This window comes from Panthera pardus, unplaced genomic scaffold, assembly GCF_024362965.1.
Source record: "Panthera pardus isolate Hobbes unplaced genomic scaffold, ASM2436296v1 HiC_scaffold_15, whole genome shotgun sequence".
NCBI lineage: Eukaryota > Metazoa > Chordata > Mammalia > Carnivora > Felidae > Panthera > Panthera pardus.
This window is the reverse complement of record NW_026526710.1, coordinates 17,019,527-17,032,937: the sequence shown is the minus strand read 5'-3', so window position 1 is coordinate 17,032,937 and position 13,411 is coordinate 17,019,527. Positions and strand designations below refer to the sequence as shown.

The 13,411-nt window shown below is 38.3% G+C and overlaps 1 protein-coding gene across 14 annotated transcripts in view; it reads left to right on the top strand.

The window, feature by feature from the left end:
* The window catches only part of MTMR3 (myotubularin related protein 3), a 148,465-nt gene that overhangs the window by 97,401 nt on the left and 37,653 nt on the right, over nucleotides 1-13,411 (top strand). For 9 of the 14 annotated variants that reach the window (XM_019426630.2, XM_019426634.2, XM_019426631.2 and 6 more), the window contains 5 exons: nucleotides 2,249-2,338; nucleotides 2,744-2,860; nucleotides 5,799-5,831; nucleotides 10,969-11,051; nucleotides 13,199-13,365. In XM_019426630.2, the coding sequence (XP_019282175.2) occupies nucleotides 2,249-2,338; nucleotides 2,744-2,860; nucleotides 5,799-5,831; nucleotides 10,969-11,051; nucleotides 13,199-13,365 (490 nt within the window). The remainder of the gene's footprint in view (nucleotides 1-2,248; nucleotides 2,339-2,743; nucleotides 2,861-5,798; nucleotides 5,832-10,968; nucleotides 11,052-13,198; nucleotides 13,366-13,411) is intronic. The other 5 variants (XM_019426636.2, XM_019426633.2, XM_019426632.2 and 2 more) reach the window with 2 other exon arrangements.

The window sequence follows — 13,411 nt, the reverse complement described above, 5'->3', positions numbered from 1 at the left end:
CAAAGCCGGAGGCATCATAATACTGGACTTCAAGCTGTATTACAAAGCCGTAATCATTAAGACAGTATGGTACCGGCACAAGAACAGACATTCAGATCAATGGAACCGAAGAGAGAACCCAGAAATGGACCCACAAATGTATGGCCAACTAGTCTTTGACAAAGCAGGAAAGAATATCCAATGGAATAAAGACAGTCTCTTCAGCAAGTGGTGCTGGGAAAACTGGACAGTGACATGCACAAGAATGACCCTGGACCACTTTCTTACACCATACACAAAAATAAACTCAAAATGGATGAAAGACCTCAATGTATGACAGGAAGCCATCAAAATCCTTGAGGAGAAAGCAGGCAAAAACCTCTTTGATCTTGGCCGCAGCAACTTCTTACTCAACACGTCTCTGGAGGCAAGGGAAACAAAAGCAAAAATGAACTACTGGGACCTCATCAAAATAAAAAGCTTCTACACAAGGAAGGAGACAATCAGCAAAACTAAAAGGCAACCGACGGAATGGGAGAAGATATTTGCAAACGACATATCAGATAAAGGGTTAGTATCCAAAATCTATAGAGAACTTACCAAACTCAACACCCAAAAAACAAATAACCCAGTGAAGAAATGGGCAAAAGACATGAATAGACACTTCTCCAAGGAAGACATCCAGATGGCCAACTGACACATGAAAAAATGCTCAACATCACTCATCATCAGGGAAATACAAATCAAAACCACATTGAGATACTACCTCATACCTGTCAGAATGGCTAACATTAACAACTCAGGCAACAATAGATGTTGGCAAGGATGTGGAGATCTCTTTTGCACTGCTGGTGGGAATGCAAACTGGTGCAGCCACTCTGGAAAACAGTATAGAGGTTCCTCAAAAAGTTAAAAATAGAACTACCCTATGACCCAGCAGTTGCACTACTAGGTATTTATCCAAGAGATACAGGTATGCTGTTTCAAAGGGACACATGCACCCCAATGTTTATAGCAGCACTATCAGCAATAGCCAAAGTATGGAAAGAGCCTAAATGTCCATCAATGGATGAATGGATAAAGAAGATGTGGTATGTATGTACAATGGAGTATTACTTGGCAGTCAAAAAGAATGAAATCTTGCCATTTGCACCTATGTGGATGGAACTAGAAGGTATTATGCTAAGCAAAATTAGACAAATATCACATGACTTCACTCATATGAGAAATTTAAGGTAGAAAACAGATGAACACAAGGAAAGGGAGGGGTACAAAACATAAGAGACTCTTAAATATGGAGAACAAATAGAGGGTTCCTGGAGGGGTTGTGGGAGGGGGGATGGGCTAAATGGGTAAGGGGCATTAAGGAATCTACTCCTGAAATCATTGTTGCACTATAAGCTAACTAACTTGGATGTAAATTTAAAACATTAAAAATAAACACCTAAAAAATAATTTGTAGTCAGACTTTCTAATGGATTGTTTCTCTTTTCCTAAACTATAAAAATTCAAAATATAAGACTATTTTTAATACAAATTGTGATTAGTTCAAGTGCCACTGAGATTAGAAATTATTGGTTTTTTTGGAAATTGTATTAATAGAAATAAATCTTTTTTGTAATATAAGGCAGATTAAGCTAGGGATAGTGGTTCACACATGTTTTCAGTTTGAGGAATTCAGTTCCTAAACTTAAATTTTTAAAGAAACGTTTCCATTATGGAAATGTCACGTCTAACAAAGGAGACATGTTGGTTTAGTGTGAACCCCTGCTTTACCCAAATTTCATCAGTTAACCCTCATGGACAATCCCGTTTCGGTTAATTCCCACTCACTTCCTTCCTAATTATAGGCCACTTCCTTCCTCTCCCTGTCCCAATTATTTTGAACCAAATTCTAGACATTACATTATTTCATTCTTAAGCAATTCAGGATGTAGCTTTCAAAAATAAGAATTTAACGTTATAACCTAAAGAGAAAAAACTATCTTGGTTTCTTACATGTAATGTACTAACAACTTAATAGTGCTTAGTAAAAATGTTCTTAACCACTTAGACTTTTTTTTTCCCCCATCTATAGTATATTCTCTGACTAGAGATGCCTAATATATTGGTTGGAACACTTTGGGGATGAATGCTTTTTCTTTGAGCTTTCTTCCTGTTCGCCTTGGTCACTGGACTTTGATTGTGATTATGCTACTAGACATGGCAGAAAAATCAAATATGATTACTGGGAGCTCTGAAATTATTTAAAGGTTTTGGGTTTTTCCAGGATGAAGAGACTCGGCACAGCCTTGAGTGCATCCAGGCCAATCAGATCTTTCCCAGGAAGCAGCTGATCCGGGAGGATGAGAATCTTCAGGTAATTATAGGCCACTTTGATTATAAAATAAGTATTTAGCATCATAGTAACAATGTAGCCGAGCTAATGAATTGAAGTACTGCACTGTATAATTTTGTTTTTCCTTAAACCATACACAAGGTAGAAATGCAAGCTGGAAAACCTCTCTCCTTTTAGAAAGATGTATTTCCTGAGAATACATTGTTTGACATGATCATCTCTGTCATTTCCTTCAGTAATGTTGAACTTGAATAACCAAGTATATTTGAATTATGTGGACATAACTCCTCCTCTTTAGGTCCTTTATTTATTTACCGTATTTTAAGTTTGAGTGATGGGTTTTATCATCCATTCACTCAACCCGTGCTTGAAGACTTTGCTTTAACTGTTTTAGAACTCTGAAAGGTTTCTTCTTCCATTTTGAAGGTTCCTTTTCTTGAACTTCATGGAGAAAGCACAGAGTATGTGGGCCGTGCTGAGGATGCCATCATTGCCCTTTCTAATTATAGACTTCACATCAAGTTCAAGGAGTCTCTTGTTAATGTAAGTGATTACTAACTATTTTCCCACTAAAGTAGATGGAGAAAGGAAGAATAAAAACTTGTTAATGTTCTCAAAAAGAGGAATGTTACACAGGGTTGAGTATGAAAACATTGTTTACTCTGCTTTTCTCTCACTGAATTTAGCACTTAGGGACACTAGGTTAACAAGCAACTCTTAGGCTTGATTTAAAATGTTACATGTAGCTGTCAGCTGAATTGTCCATTGTTTAGTAATACTGAGCAATCTGTACTAGGTAACGGTGTATCATTAACTTTATAAGGGTTCAAAGGCTGAATAGGTTTTTATTCTTCAGTCTTTAGTAGTTACCAATTGCTTGAGTTGAGATAATTTCCAGGACCTTAATGTCAAATAATGAGATGTATTTTGAGCTCAGTGCGGACTCTCATTATAGGATGAAGTTAACTCTAATGGCTGCTTAGTGGAAGAGCATAGATGTTAAATACAGTGTTTGTTTGCATAATGGACTATATTACTGAAGAAAATGAAGGCTCTCAGATCTCAAGAGTGCATTTACCCTTTTCAGTTATGAGGGTACTCTCTGATCTGGTTATTCAATGCACTGCCATCATTAGTAGTTTTCAATGAATGTGCCTTTCACCACAAAGATACGAAAGTTCATGTACTTCCACCAAATGAATGCCTTCTTCCTATTTCATTTGGTAGTATTGTGGCTTTATTTTTGCAGTTTGGTTCTACCGCAGAGAAATGTATTACGACACTTTATAAAAGCTCAGGGCTTTACTTTCAGATTGTGTGTTTTGGTGTTCATTTTGGGATTCTTTGAAATCTGTCACTTATTTTACTCAGTGGTCCAAAAGTTCCCTGACTTCTTTGACACACTCTTTCCTTTGTAGAATGGCTGCCATTTTGTTTGTAATTGGCTTTTATTATTTATGTAGTATTTATTATTCTTTGTAGTTAAGCATTTATATCCCGAAGACATTATGGCCTGAATTCCTCTTGGCATCTAGATTTGGACTACGATCATAGCTATTAATGTTAGTTTTCTGTCCCATCAACTCAGAATACACATTGGGTTCATCAAGGAGAGAGGCATGCTGTGCATTCATACCCAGTAGCACTGTATTCAGAAGTGTCCATTTGGTACTGGGTGGCCATGATGGGGGGAACTGGATGGAAGCTCCTATAAAATCCAAACAACCAGAAATTACCCACCAGCTACTGTGGAAGTAAGGACAGTAATAATTAGTAGAACTGCCCAGTTTAATTTTGTGTTTAAATTCTGTTTATATGTTTGGAATTAATGAAATTGTAATTAAATTGCATGTGGGGAGGATATGGTTTCGGTTTTTTTTTTTGGCCATATAGTTTTCTATCTCTCAACTTGGTTTATAGCCATGTATTTCAGAAGCTACTTGTAGATCTATTTGGGAATAGGGTCTGTTGGATAGAAAGTATAGATTTGACCATGTCATTTACTAGCCGAAAGCCCTTCAGCATTTCTTTACTTTTTCTAAGATGAAATTACTTAGCATGGTATCAGGCTAAGTGGTGTGATCCTTGGTGCCTAACTTTGGTTTCTTTCTTTTCCCTCTTCTTCCCTTTGCATTATTAGTCAAACCACCCTCCTTGAAATATTCAACCACACTTTACACCTCTGAGTTCTCTCACTTCTCTCCTGCTTGGGAGCTTCTCTTCATCTGTCAAAACCCAGTTTAGGTGGTAATTTCTGTGAAGCCTTTCTCAGTTTCCTCCCTGATGGTTTATTACCTTCATCTCTGGCTTCTTTGGTATCTCTAACACACCTTTACAACATTTATGAAACGTGTTGTAATTTTTTGGTTATTAAGAATCTAGCATGTTTCCTGGTGCCATGGTATTCAGTAAATATTAAGTGATGTGAAGTTAGTATGGGTTTGAAATGGATATTAGACCATTTTTAAACCCCTTTTGGGTTTAAAGCTCATTTAAAAACAATTTCTGTGTGAACAGGACTGTGTCATCATCATCTCTAACAGTGGCTGTATGAGTAGGCTCTTTACTGGAATCATTGGTCCCCCATTGTGACTGAGGTACAATGCTTAAGAAAACTTACTGTTCTTACCTTTGCCCCATTTCATCACCTAAAAGTGTTTTCTCAGCATAATAACCCTCTAAGGCATAGAGCCTGCATGTCAATTAAAAATCCCGACAATGGCTTTGCACAGAGAAAATAATGGTGCAAAAGTATTTTGGCATTGCAGTGATTTTAAACATTCAGATTGAGAGAGACCAGGATTTCTCCATACAAATAAATTAATCACATCATAATAGTAAGCTTCCTAAAACCTGTGGTTACTCCAGAAAACAGTGGCTCTTCCTGCACTAGGTCCTGGGTGGAGTCCAGAGAGTTGGTGATGTTGCCCCTTCTCCTTTCCCTCTCTCCTTTCCTCTCTCAGCAGATACGTATTTCAATAAAATAAATGAGGTCAAGAGACCCCCCCCCCCCTTAAGAGGTTATTATATCTAAATCAAACTTCAACTGTCAAAGCCCAATATGCCAGTATATATTGTGGCATGCCCTGGTTTGCATCATTTTGTATTCCTTTAAAATAACACATGTAGCACTTCATAAAGGGACTTACCATCAAGTTTTAAGTAGCTATCTGATATCATATATTCTCTCTTAATTTCACAGCACTTTGAATAAAACCTTTTTGTAGATTTGGATGCCATAACATCATTACTTTATACATATTCACTGGGTATCAGGTTTCCAAGTCCTCGGGTAAACAACCTCTGTAGTCGAGTTCATTGCTGCCTTTAAGATATGAATTGCTCCCATTCTGTGCTTTTCCCAAACTGTATTTCTACATATGTACAGGTGTATTTCTTTGCTCAGCTAATTTATAAACAAGTAAGTTTTGAAGTGGAATTCATGAAAGTTTAAAACAGTTTTTGTTGTGTAATTCAATAGACTGCCTCTCAATCTGCTGCTTCTGAAATCCCAGTAAGTAGCATGGGAATCCTAGGTGGTTTTTGCACCTGTGCTTTGGAACAAGTTGGTTTTGACTGTCCGATGTTCACCTTGCAAAGCAGCAAAATTTGTCCTCTTTGCATGAGTCCCTTCGCTACTTTTCCTAGACAAAGTTCTAGTGGCACACTGTGATGAGAACGATTTGTAGAGTGAGGATAAAGCCCCACAGTTTATACATAAACAGATGGGATTGTGACCTTCAAAAAATGTAAACTGAATTTCAATGAGGAATAATTTGTAAAATTTTCAAAAAGGACATTAAAACTTCTGTTTCCACCTGGTCTGTTAACGCTTCTTAGGAAAAATGTGAAATTGTAACAGCTGCAAACACTTTCCTTAGCGTTTTTTCACATTTTTTCACATTTTGGTACAGCAAAAATCTTTATTCCCCAAGCATCAAAAGGAAGTTATTCTTAACAGTTAATGCACCTTGGTTGCAGCATTCGTGTGCCAGCAGAGATCTCTAAATCAGTACTGAAGAGTAGCTTGTAAATATAAAAGGTGAGCAGTAAAGAGTTTGGGTCTTTAACTTGTGACAGTCTTCTTCTTTTTTTATAGAAGTTTTTATAGAAGATTTAGGGCCCAGATATTCCACAGTTTATTACAGATTTTAGATTTTGACTTATTATTTTCACTCTGTTATTGCCTTTTTTTTTTTTTAATGTTCTTTATTTTGAGAGAAAGACTGAGAATGCGAGCAGGGGTGGGGCGGAGAGAGAGAGAGAGAGGGAGAGAGAGAGAGAGAGAATGAATGAATCCCAAACAGGGTCTGCACTGTCAGTGCAGAGCCGGATGTGGGGCTCGAACCCACAAACCGTGAGATCATGAAATCAAGAGTTAACCAACAGAGCCACCCAGGTACCCCTGTTCCTGCCATTTTTACTTCAAATGTATGTACAGGATTAGTACTTATCATTCACTCTATAAAAAGAGTATGCTTTTATTATTTTTTAAAAATGTTTATTTTTGAGAGAGAGAGAGTGTGAGCTGGGGAGGGACAGAGAGAGAGGGAGACAGAGAATCCAAAGCACGTTCCACGCTGTCAGTGCAAAGCCCTGTGTGGGGCTCAAACTCAGGAACTGTGAAATCATGACCTGTGCTGAAGTTGGACTCTAAACCTGCTGAGCCACCCAGGTGCCCCAGTACATTGTTTTTAAAAGGTAGAAATTATCCCAGTTTTAAATTCTGGTGCTTAAAAATAATGTACACGTGCATGCATTCACGCACACATGCGCACACACACACCCAGAATGAAGTAAACATACTAGGTTATGATGACATAAAATTCCCTCTGGAATGAGACAGTACTGTGGGTCTTTAATACTGTGCATGTTTATTAAATTTTTAACTGCTGCTCTCCTGCTTTTTTGGATTGATGCTCTTACGAATTTTGGTGTCTGTGATGTAACTGTTGGCCTTTTGAGGAATTAACAGCACTGAGTGTGTTTGGTGTCTTGTTTTGAGCATGAGTTTGGTGGAGTTTATAAGTGAAAACGCACTGTAAAGGAAGACAGAATTACCTGTCACGTAGAAGGTAGAGGAGAAAGAAGCAAAAAGAAAATGAGTTGCCACAAAACACTGAAATCAGTAGGTTAGGGAGAATTTGAATTAGATTCTTCCTACTCTTCCATGGATAGAACTGTCCCCAAATCATCTTGGTTTAAATTCTGTTTTCTTCTTAAAGGTCTTTGATGGAAAGACCACTTAATTCTGAAAGAAATATTAAAGTAGAACTCCTACAGAAAGGAGAGACAATCTCAGTGGAAGAAAGAAAGGTGCACCATTATAATGGAAGGAGCCTGCGCTAGAGGACAGACATGGTTTTCTGGTCCTGACTTTGCCTCTAGCTTCTAGTATAGAGGCTTAACCTCCCTGGGCTGTAAAAGGGCCTAGAATTGAATGACATAGATTCAGTGACATAGAATTCAGTGGCACTGATGAGAATCTGTAATTGTTTGCTGATGGGGTTGAACATTGGGTGTTTCTGGTTACAGAAATGGTAAGAGATCGTTTTTGATGTATAAGGAGAATTCAGAAACCTAAAGCAATGGAGTAGGCCTTTAAAAAAAGTAGAGACCTTATATGTTTTGTTTGGGTGTATGAAGAGGAAAAGAAGGCCTGTTCCACCTTTTTAAAAGAGGAAGCAGTCTTGATGGGGATTGGGGTAGAAATGAGAAGAAAAAAGGGAGATGTTCATTTGATATAAAATCAGGTATTTCTCTCTTATGTCTCTCTTCTTATTGCTGCATATTAAACTTCCCTGCATGTGACAATCTGCATGAGCATTAAAATCTGCTGTTTTCCATATCTGTGACTTGAGTACACATGGTTGTTTCTGTTGATTTGCCAGGTAGATCTGCCTACTAGCGTCTGGTATTTATACCCTTCTTCCTTAAATTTGCAATGTGAAAAATGTGTAAAAATTTGCATATCAAATGCATTTTAGGTAGTGAATATTTCACATGCTCTGAGGTATTTCATTATTCTGGAAGTCTGGACCCAGGCCCTTGGGGTCTCAGACAATAGTAGGGGATGCCAAGCTTACCTCTTCTTTGTAGCACAGTAGCTTAGGCTGGTCCAGTCCCTCTAGCAGCTGCTAATAGCATTAGTTGGTTTTCAGATTTTATGGTTATAAGGAGAGGTGATTGAGAGGGACCTGGGATTCAGGTGACTGCTCAGAGATCAGTCTCTCCAAATCAGTGGATTTTTAAAGCTCACTTTTACTCCACTCTAGGCTCTTTGTATTCCCTCTGCCTGGGACTTGCTAAGTTGTGACCATCTGATGTTCAGAAAACAGGAAGCTAGGAAACTTGTCCGAGGAAATTAGGAAGCAAGCAAAATTTTAGTTGGTAAAATTTTAGAAAATTGAAATTAGAATTCTTAATTGCCATTCTGGCAGCCACTTTTGGGAAGGGAGGAAGAGGTGAAATGAGGGTACATTTAAAAACAACAACAACAAAGCAATATGAGTCTCTTACAGGCCAAAGGACTGGCCTGGAAACAAATTAGCATTGTCTTCCATTCTCTATCTTTTTAATCTTCTATTCTTCACAATTCTTGATAGTTTATCCCTACTGATTGGTATATATTGTTGTTTTTTCCTTCTGAGATGTACACGTCTTGAAAAAATTTTTAGCCGCATCACCTGCTGTTTCTGTAGCACCTTGTGGTTAAGGACTTAAAAACAGAGGGCCAGAGCTTCTTTTTTATCAGAACACAGGCAAGATTTCTTCCCTTACCCTCAGTCATATCACAAGTATAAGGACATTTTGTAGATTATAGACTTAGAACTAAGGAAGAAGGCTCTAGTTCTGAGGTAGAAACTTCCAGTCATTATCTGTATAATATTATTTTGCTTTCTTCTCTTTTTTAATCCCTGCCCCAGTTTCTGTTTCTTGTCTCGGACATCCAGCACTGGGCTTCTTTTTGATCCTGACATCATCGTCCTGAGAGGTTGCTGATTCTGGCAACTGCATGGTGGGGCAGGGTTTGCAGGAAGCCTGTTTCTGAAACTGGCTTAGCTAATATGAGGGCTACCCTGTGCAGGCATCACTTTCTTGTTTCTGTATTGAAGGAGAGCGCCCTCCTCTTTTCATGCTACACGTGAATTGTTGGAATGCTACTTGCAATTCCCAGAACTACATTTTGGCTGGGCATGATACAGTGTAAGAGACAGTGGTCTACACATTCTTCAAGGAATGAGTGTATCCACAATTATTTTACCAGGCTCTCTTTAGAAGTTTTGGAGGGGCACCTGGTTGGCTCAGTTGGTTGTGTCCAACTCACTCTCTCTCTCTCTCTCTCTCTCTCTTTTTTTTTTAAAATTTTTTAAATGTTTATTTTTAAGAGTGAGAAAGAGGGCATGTGGGCGAGGGAGGGAGGGGAAGAGAGAGGGAGACCAAGGGTCTGAAGCTGACTCTATGCTGACAGCAGAGAGCCTGGGGGGTCGAACTCATGAACTGTGAGATCATGACCTGAGCTGAAGTCAGATGCTTAATCGACTGAGCCACCCAGGCTTCCCCAAGCATCTGACTCTTGATTTCAGCTTGGGTCATGATCTCCTGGTTCATGTGATTGAGCCCCACGTCAGGCTCTGTTCTGATGGCATGGAGCCTACTTGAGATGCTCTCCCCCCTCCCCCACTTGAGTCAGTTTCTCTCTCTCTCAAAATAAATGGATAGACATTTAAAAAAACAACAACAGCATTCATATGTAGAAGTTTTGGAAATTGTTTTTTGAAACCAGGGGTAGAGTCAAGGTGAATTGAGCAAGAGGGAGGAATCTTACATCAACTTGAGGATCTGTTACCTTGTTCAAATGCTTTCTCTATCTGCCTCTCTTCTCCCATCCCTCTCCACTATTGTACTTCTGTGTTCAGTAGAGTCTGTTCACCATATTGTCAGGGGAGAGAACCATTCCATCTTGTTCATACTTCAAACCCCACTCAGCTCCTCTGGTCTTTTGAGGCAAATTAGACCTCGCTGGTTTTAGGACCTTTGACCACTGTGTGGCCTGCTCCCTGCACTTTGATACCTGTGGGTCTCTTCTGCTTATCAGAGAGCCTGACAAGCAGCTACATCTTTTCTGTGCAGGTTGCAGGCAGTTGAGATCTCCAGTCTTTTTCAGGATAATCCTTTGCTGACACAAAGCCACAAGCCCACTTGTCATTTGGGGCCAGTAAGTATAGTCCCATTGTCACCTTGATCTGCACTTCTTTTCTGTAAATAAGATTACCATTTTGGTTCCTGTCAGCTTCTCTGCCATTGCAAATCACAGCTAGTTATAGTGTATAAAGTAGTACTTGGAGAGATTGTGAGTTTGATGCTTGAGAGATGACATATTTCCCTGTTCTTCCAGAGATGGTGCCTTCTCTTTATTCATTGTCTTCATGCTCAGACATGACTTGAGGCTGTTAATTTAGAGGAAAAGAAAGGGAAACCCTAGTTCACTCCATAGTAAATCACTTGAATACTGATGGGACAGATAAATTTGCAGTTCTGCTTGCTGTCTTCCCCTGTAGAGCTTTTGAATCTTTCTTGTTCGACCCACTGAGGGAACTGCAGGGTCAATGCCTTCTTGACTAAGGGGAATTCATATTTTTAAATTGCAGGTTCCATTACAGCTTATAGAAAGTGTTGAATGCCGAGATATATTTCAGCTTCATTTGACTTGCAAAGACTGCAAAGTTATCAGGTATGTGATATATTTATGCTGCTATTTAGTGTGGAAAAATACGTATTTTTAAAATTTTTTTTATTATTATTGAGAGACAAAGAGTGTGAGCAGGGGAGGGGCAGAGAGAGAGGGAGACACAGAATCCGAAGCAGGCTCCAGGCTCTGAGCTGTTGGCACAGAGCCCGACGCGGGGCTCGAACTCACAAACCGTGAGATCATGACCTGAGCTGAAGCTGGACGCTTAACCGACTAAGCCACCCAGGTGCCCCCAAAATATGTATTTTTTAAAAGAATAGATCTCTGGTTTGGTAACAGAAGAATAGCTTTTGAGGAATACTTAGGAATATTTTCTGAGTAGTTAGTGCCTGAAATATTTTATCTTTAGGCTACTTTGCTATTTGAAAAGTGTTTTTTAAATTTTTTATTTGGAAATTATTTCAAATTTACAAAAATGCAACAATAAAATATTACAAAAACACTGATTTGAACATTTTACTCCATTTGCTTTATTATTTACAGGAGCTGTGTGTTGTGTGTGTGTGTGTGTGTTTCTTTTTCTAGACAATTTGAAAGTAAATTACATGATCCTGGCTTTTCATCCTGAAATACTTTGATGTGCTTTCCTAAGAATAGGGATATTTTCTTACATAACCATGTTGTCATTATCAACTTCACAACTTTACACTCATAATACTTTTATCCAGTCTGCTATCCATGTTCCAGTTTTGTCACTTGACCTAATAATGCCCTTTCTAGCATTCCTCATTCAGAATAGGGTCCATGCAAGGTCAGGTATTACATTAATTGCCATGATTCTGTAGCCTTATTTAATCTGAAGCATTTTTCTCCATCTCTTTGTCTTTGATGACATTCACACTGTAAAGAATATAATCTTTTATTTTAATAGAATTTTTCTCATTTTGTGTCTGTCCAGTGTTTCCTTATGATTAAATTGAGGTGGTGTATTTTCAGCTGCAATACTGTATGTGTGAGGTTGTGTCCTTTTCAGGGTACTCTGTTGAATCTGTTGGCAAACGGTGTCCATCTGTCTCTATTGCTGATGTCAATTTTGATCTGTCTTGTCAAGATGTCCCCTGCTTTCTGTATAATTCCTACATTTTCTCCTTTGCAACTGATAAACAGTCTGTGGGAGAAACTTTAAGACAATGAAAATATCCTGCTTCTCATCAAATTTCTTCATAGATTTAGCATCCATTATGGTTTTTATCTGATGTTGTCTTTACTATAATGGTTGCAAAATGATGCCTGAAATGTGTTTTTAAATTTAGTAGCTCTAGAAGTTCTAAATTCCGCAAGTTTTTAGTTTATCTCTTTGATTAACTTTGGAGTGCCAGTAAACGTTATGTGTTGACATACTGATGAGCCACATTGATTGGGATGGGGGAGAGGTTTACGGGGGCCTCCTTGGTTTTAAGGTAAATAAGTTCCTTTGTAGCCATTGAGATTTGGCTTGCTTTTCATAGGTACTGACTACAACTTGTTTATTAATTACTCAGTTTTGAACACTTGGCATTTAAAAAGGTGAAGTATTTTTTGCCCTAATTACTTTAATCTGTATGTACTGAAAATTGCAATTGACAGTAGAATTGTTTGGTTCTCTACATGGTTACAGCTGAAAGTTTCAGTGTAATGTATCTTATTTTGGATGTACAATTACTGATTTATTCTAATGGCTGAGTAGACAGATTTGAACTTATCTGACTGGCCAAAAGTTGCGCTGTGATTTATTTTTGAGCTTGGCCTAATAGGTTATAACAACAAAATGAACATTCTCTAAACCTATTTCTTGACAACCATAAAGCTTTGGTGGAAGATACAGAAGAAGGAAACCTTACTCATGGAAGAGAAAACTGCCATTTTACTTTAATAATTACCATTAATCAATCTTAAGCATTTAATTAGTCTAAAAAATAAGTTTTCCACATGTCCATTTTTTTTTCTTTTTGACATTTTGTACCATTGGCTAAAATTTGTTGGACCTGTAGTTACTACAAATGATAAACATGTGAAACATGACCTCTGATGCTTTTCTTGACTGTAGCTGTCACTGCACTGGGAGTTAGGTACTCTTGAAATGTTGGCTTCCCTTATTGATATTGTCAGCTGTCTTCTAATTACATCCATATTTGTTTGGCTTTACAAAGGTGTCAGTTCTCAACCTTTGAGCAGTGTCAAGAGTGGCTTAAGAGACTAAACAATGCAATCCGACCACCTGCTAAAATAGAAGATCTCTTCTCATTTGCATACCATGCTTGGTGCATGGAGGTCTACGCCAGTGAAAAAGAACAACATGGAGACCTTTGCAGACCAGGTAGACCTTTCTAAAATGTAAAAATGGTGGTTCTATTATTGTTTGA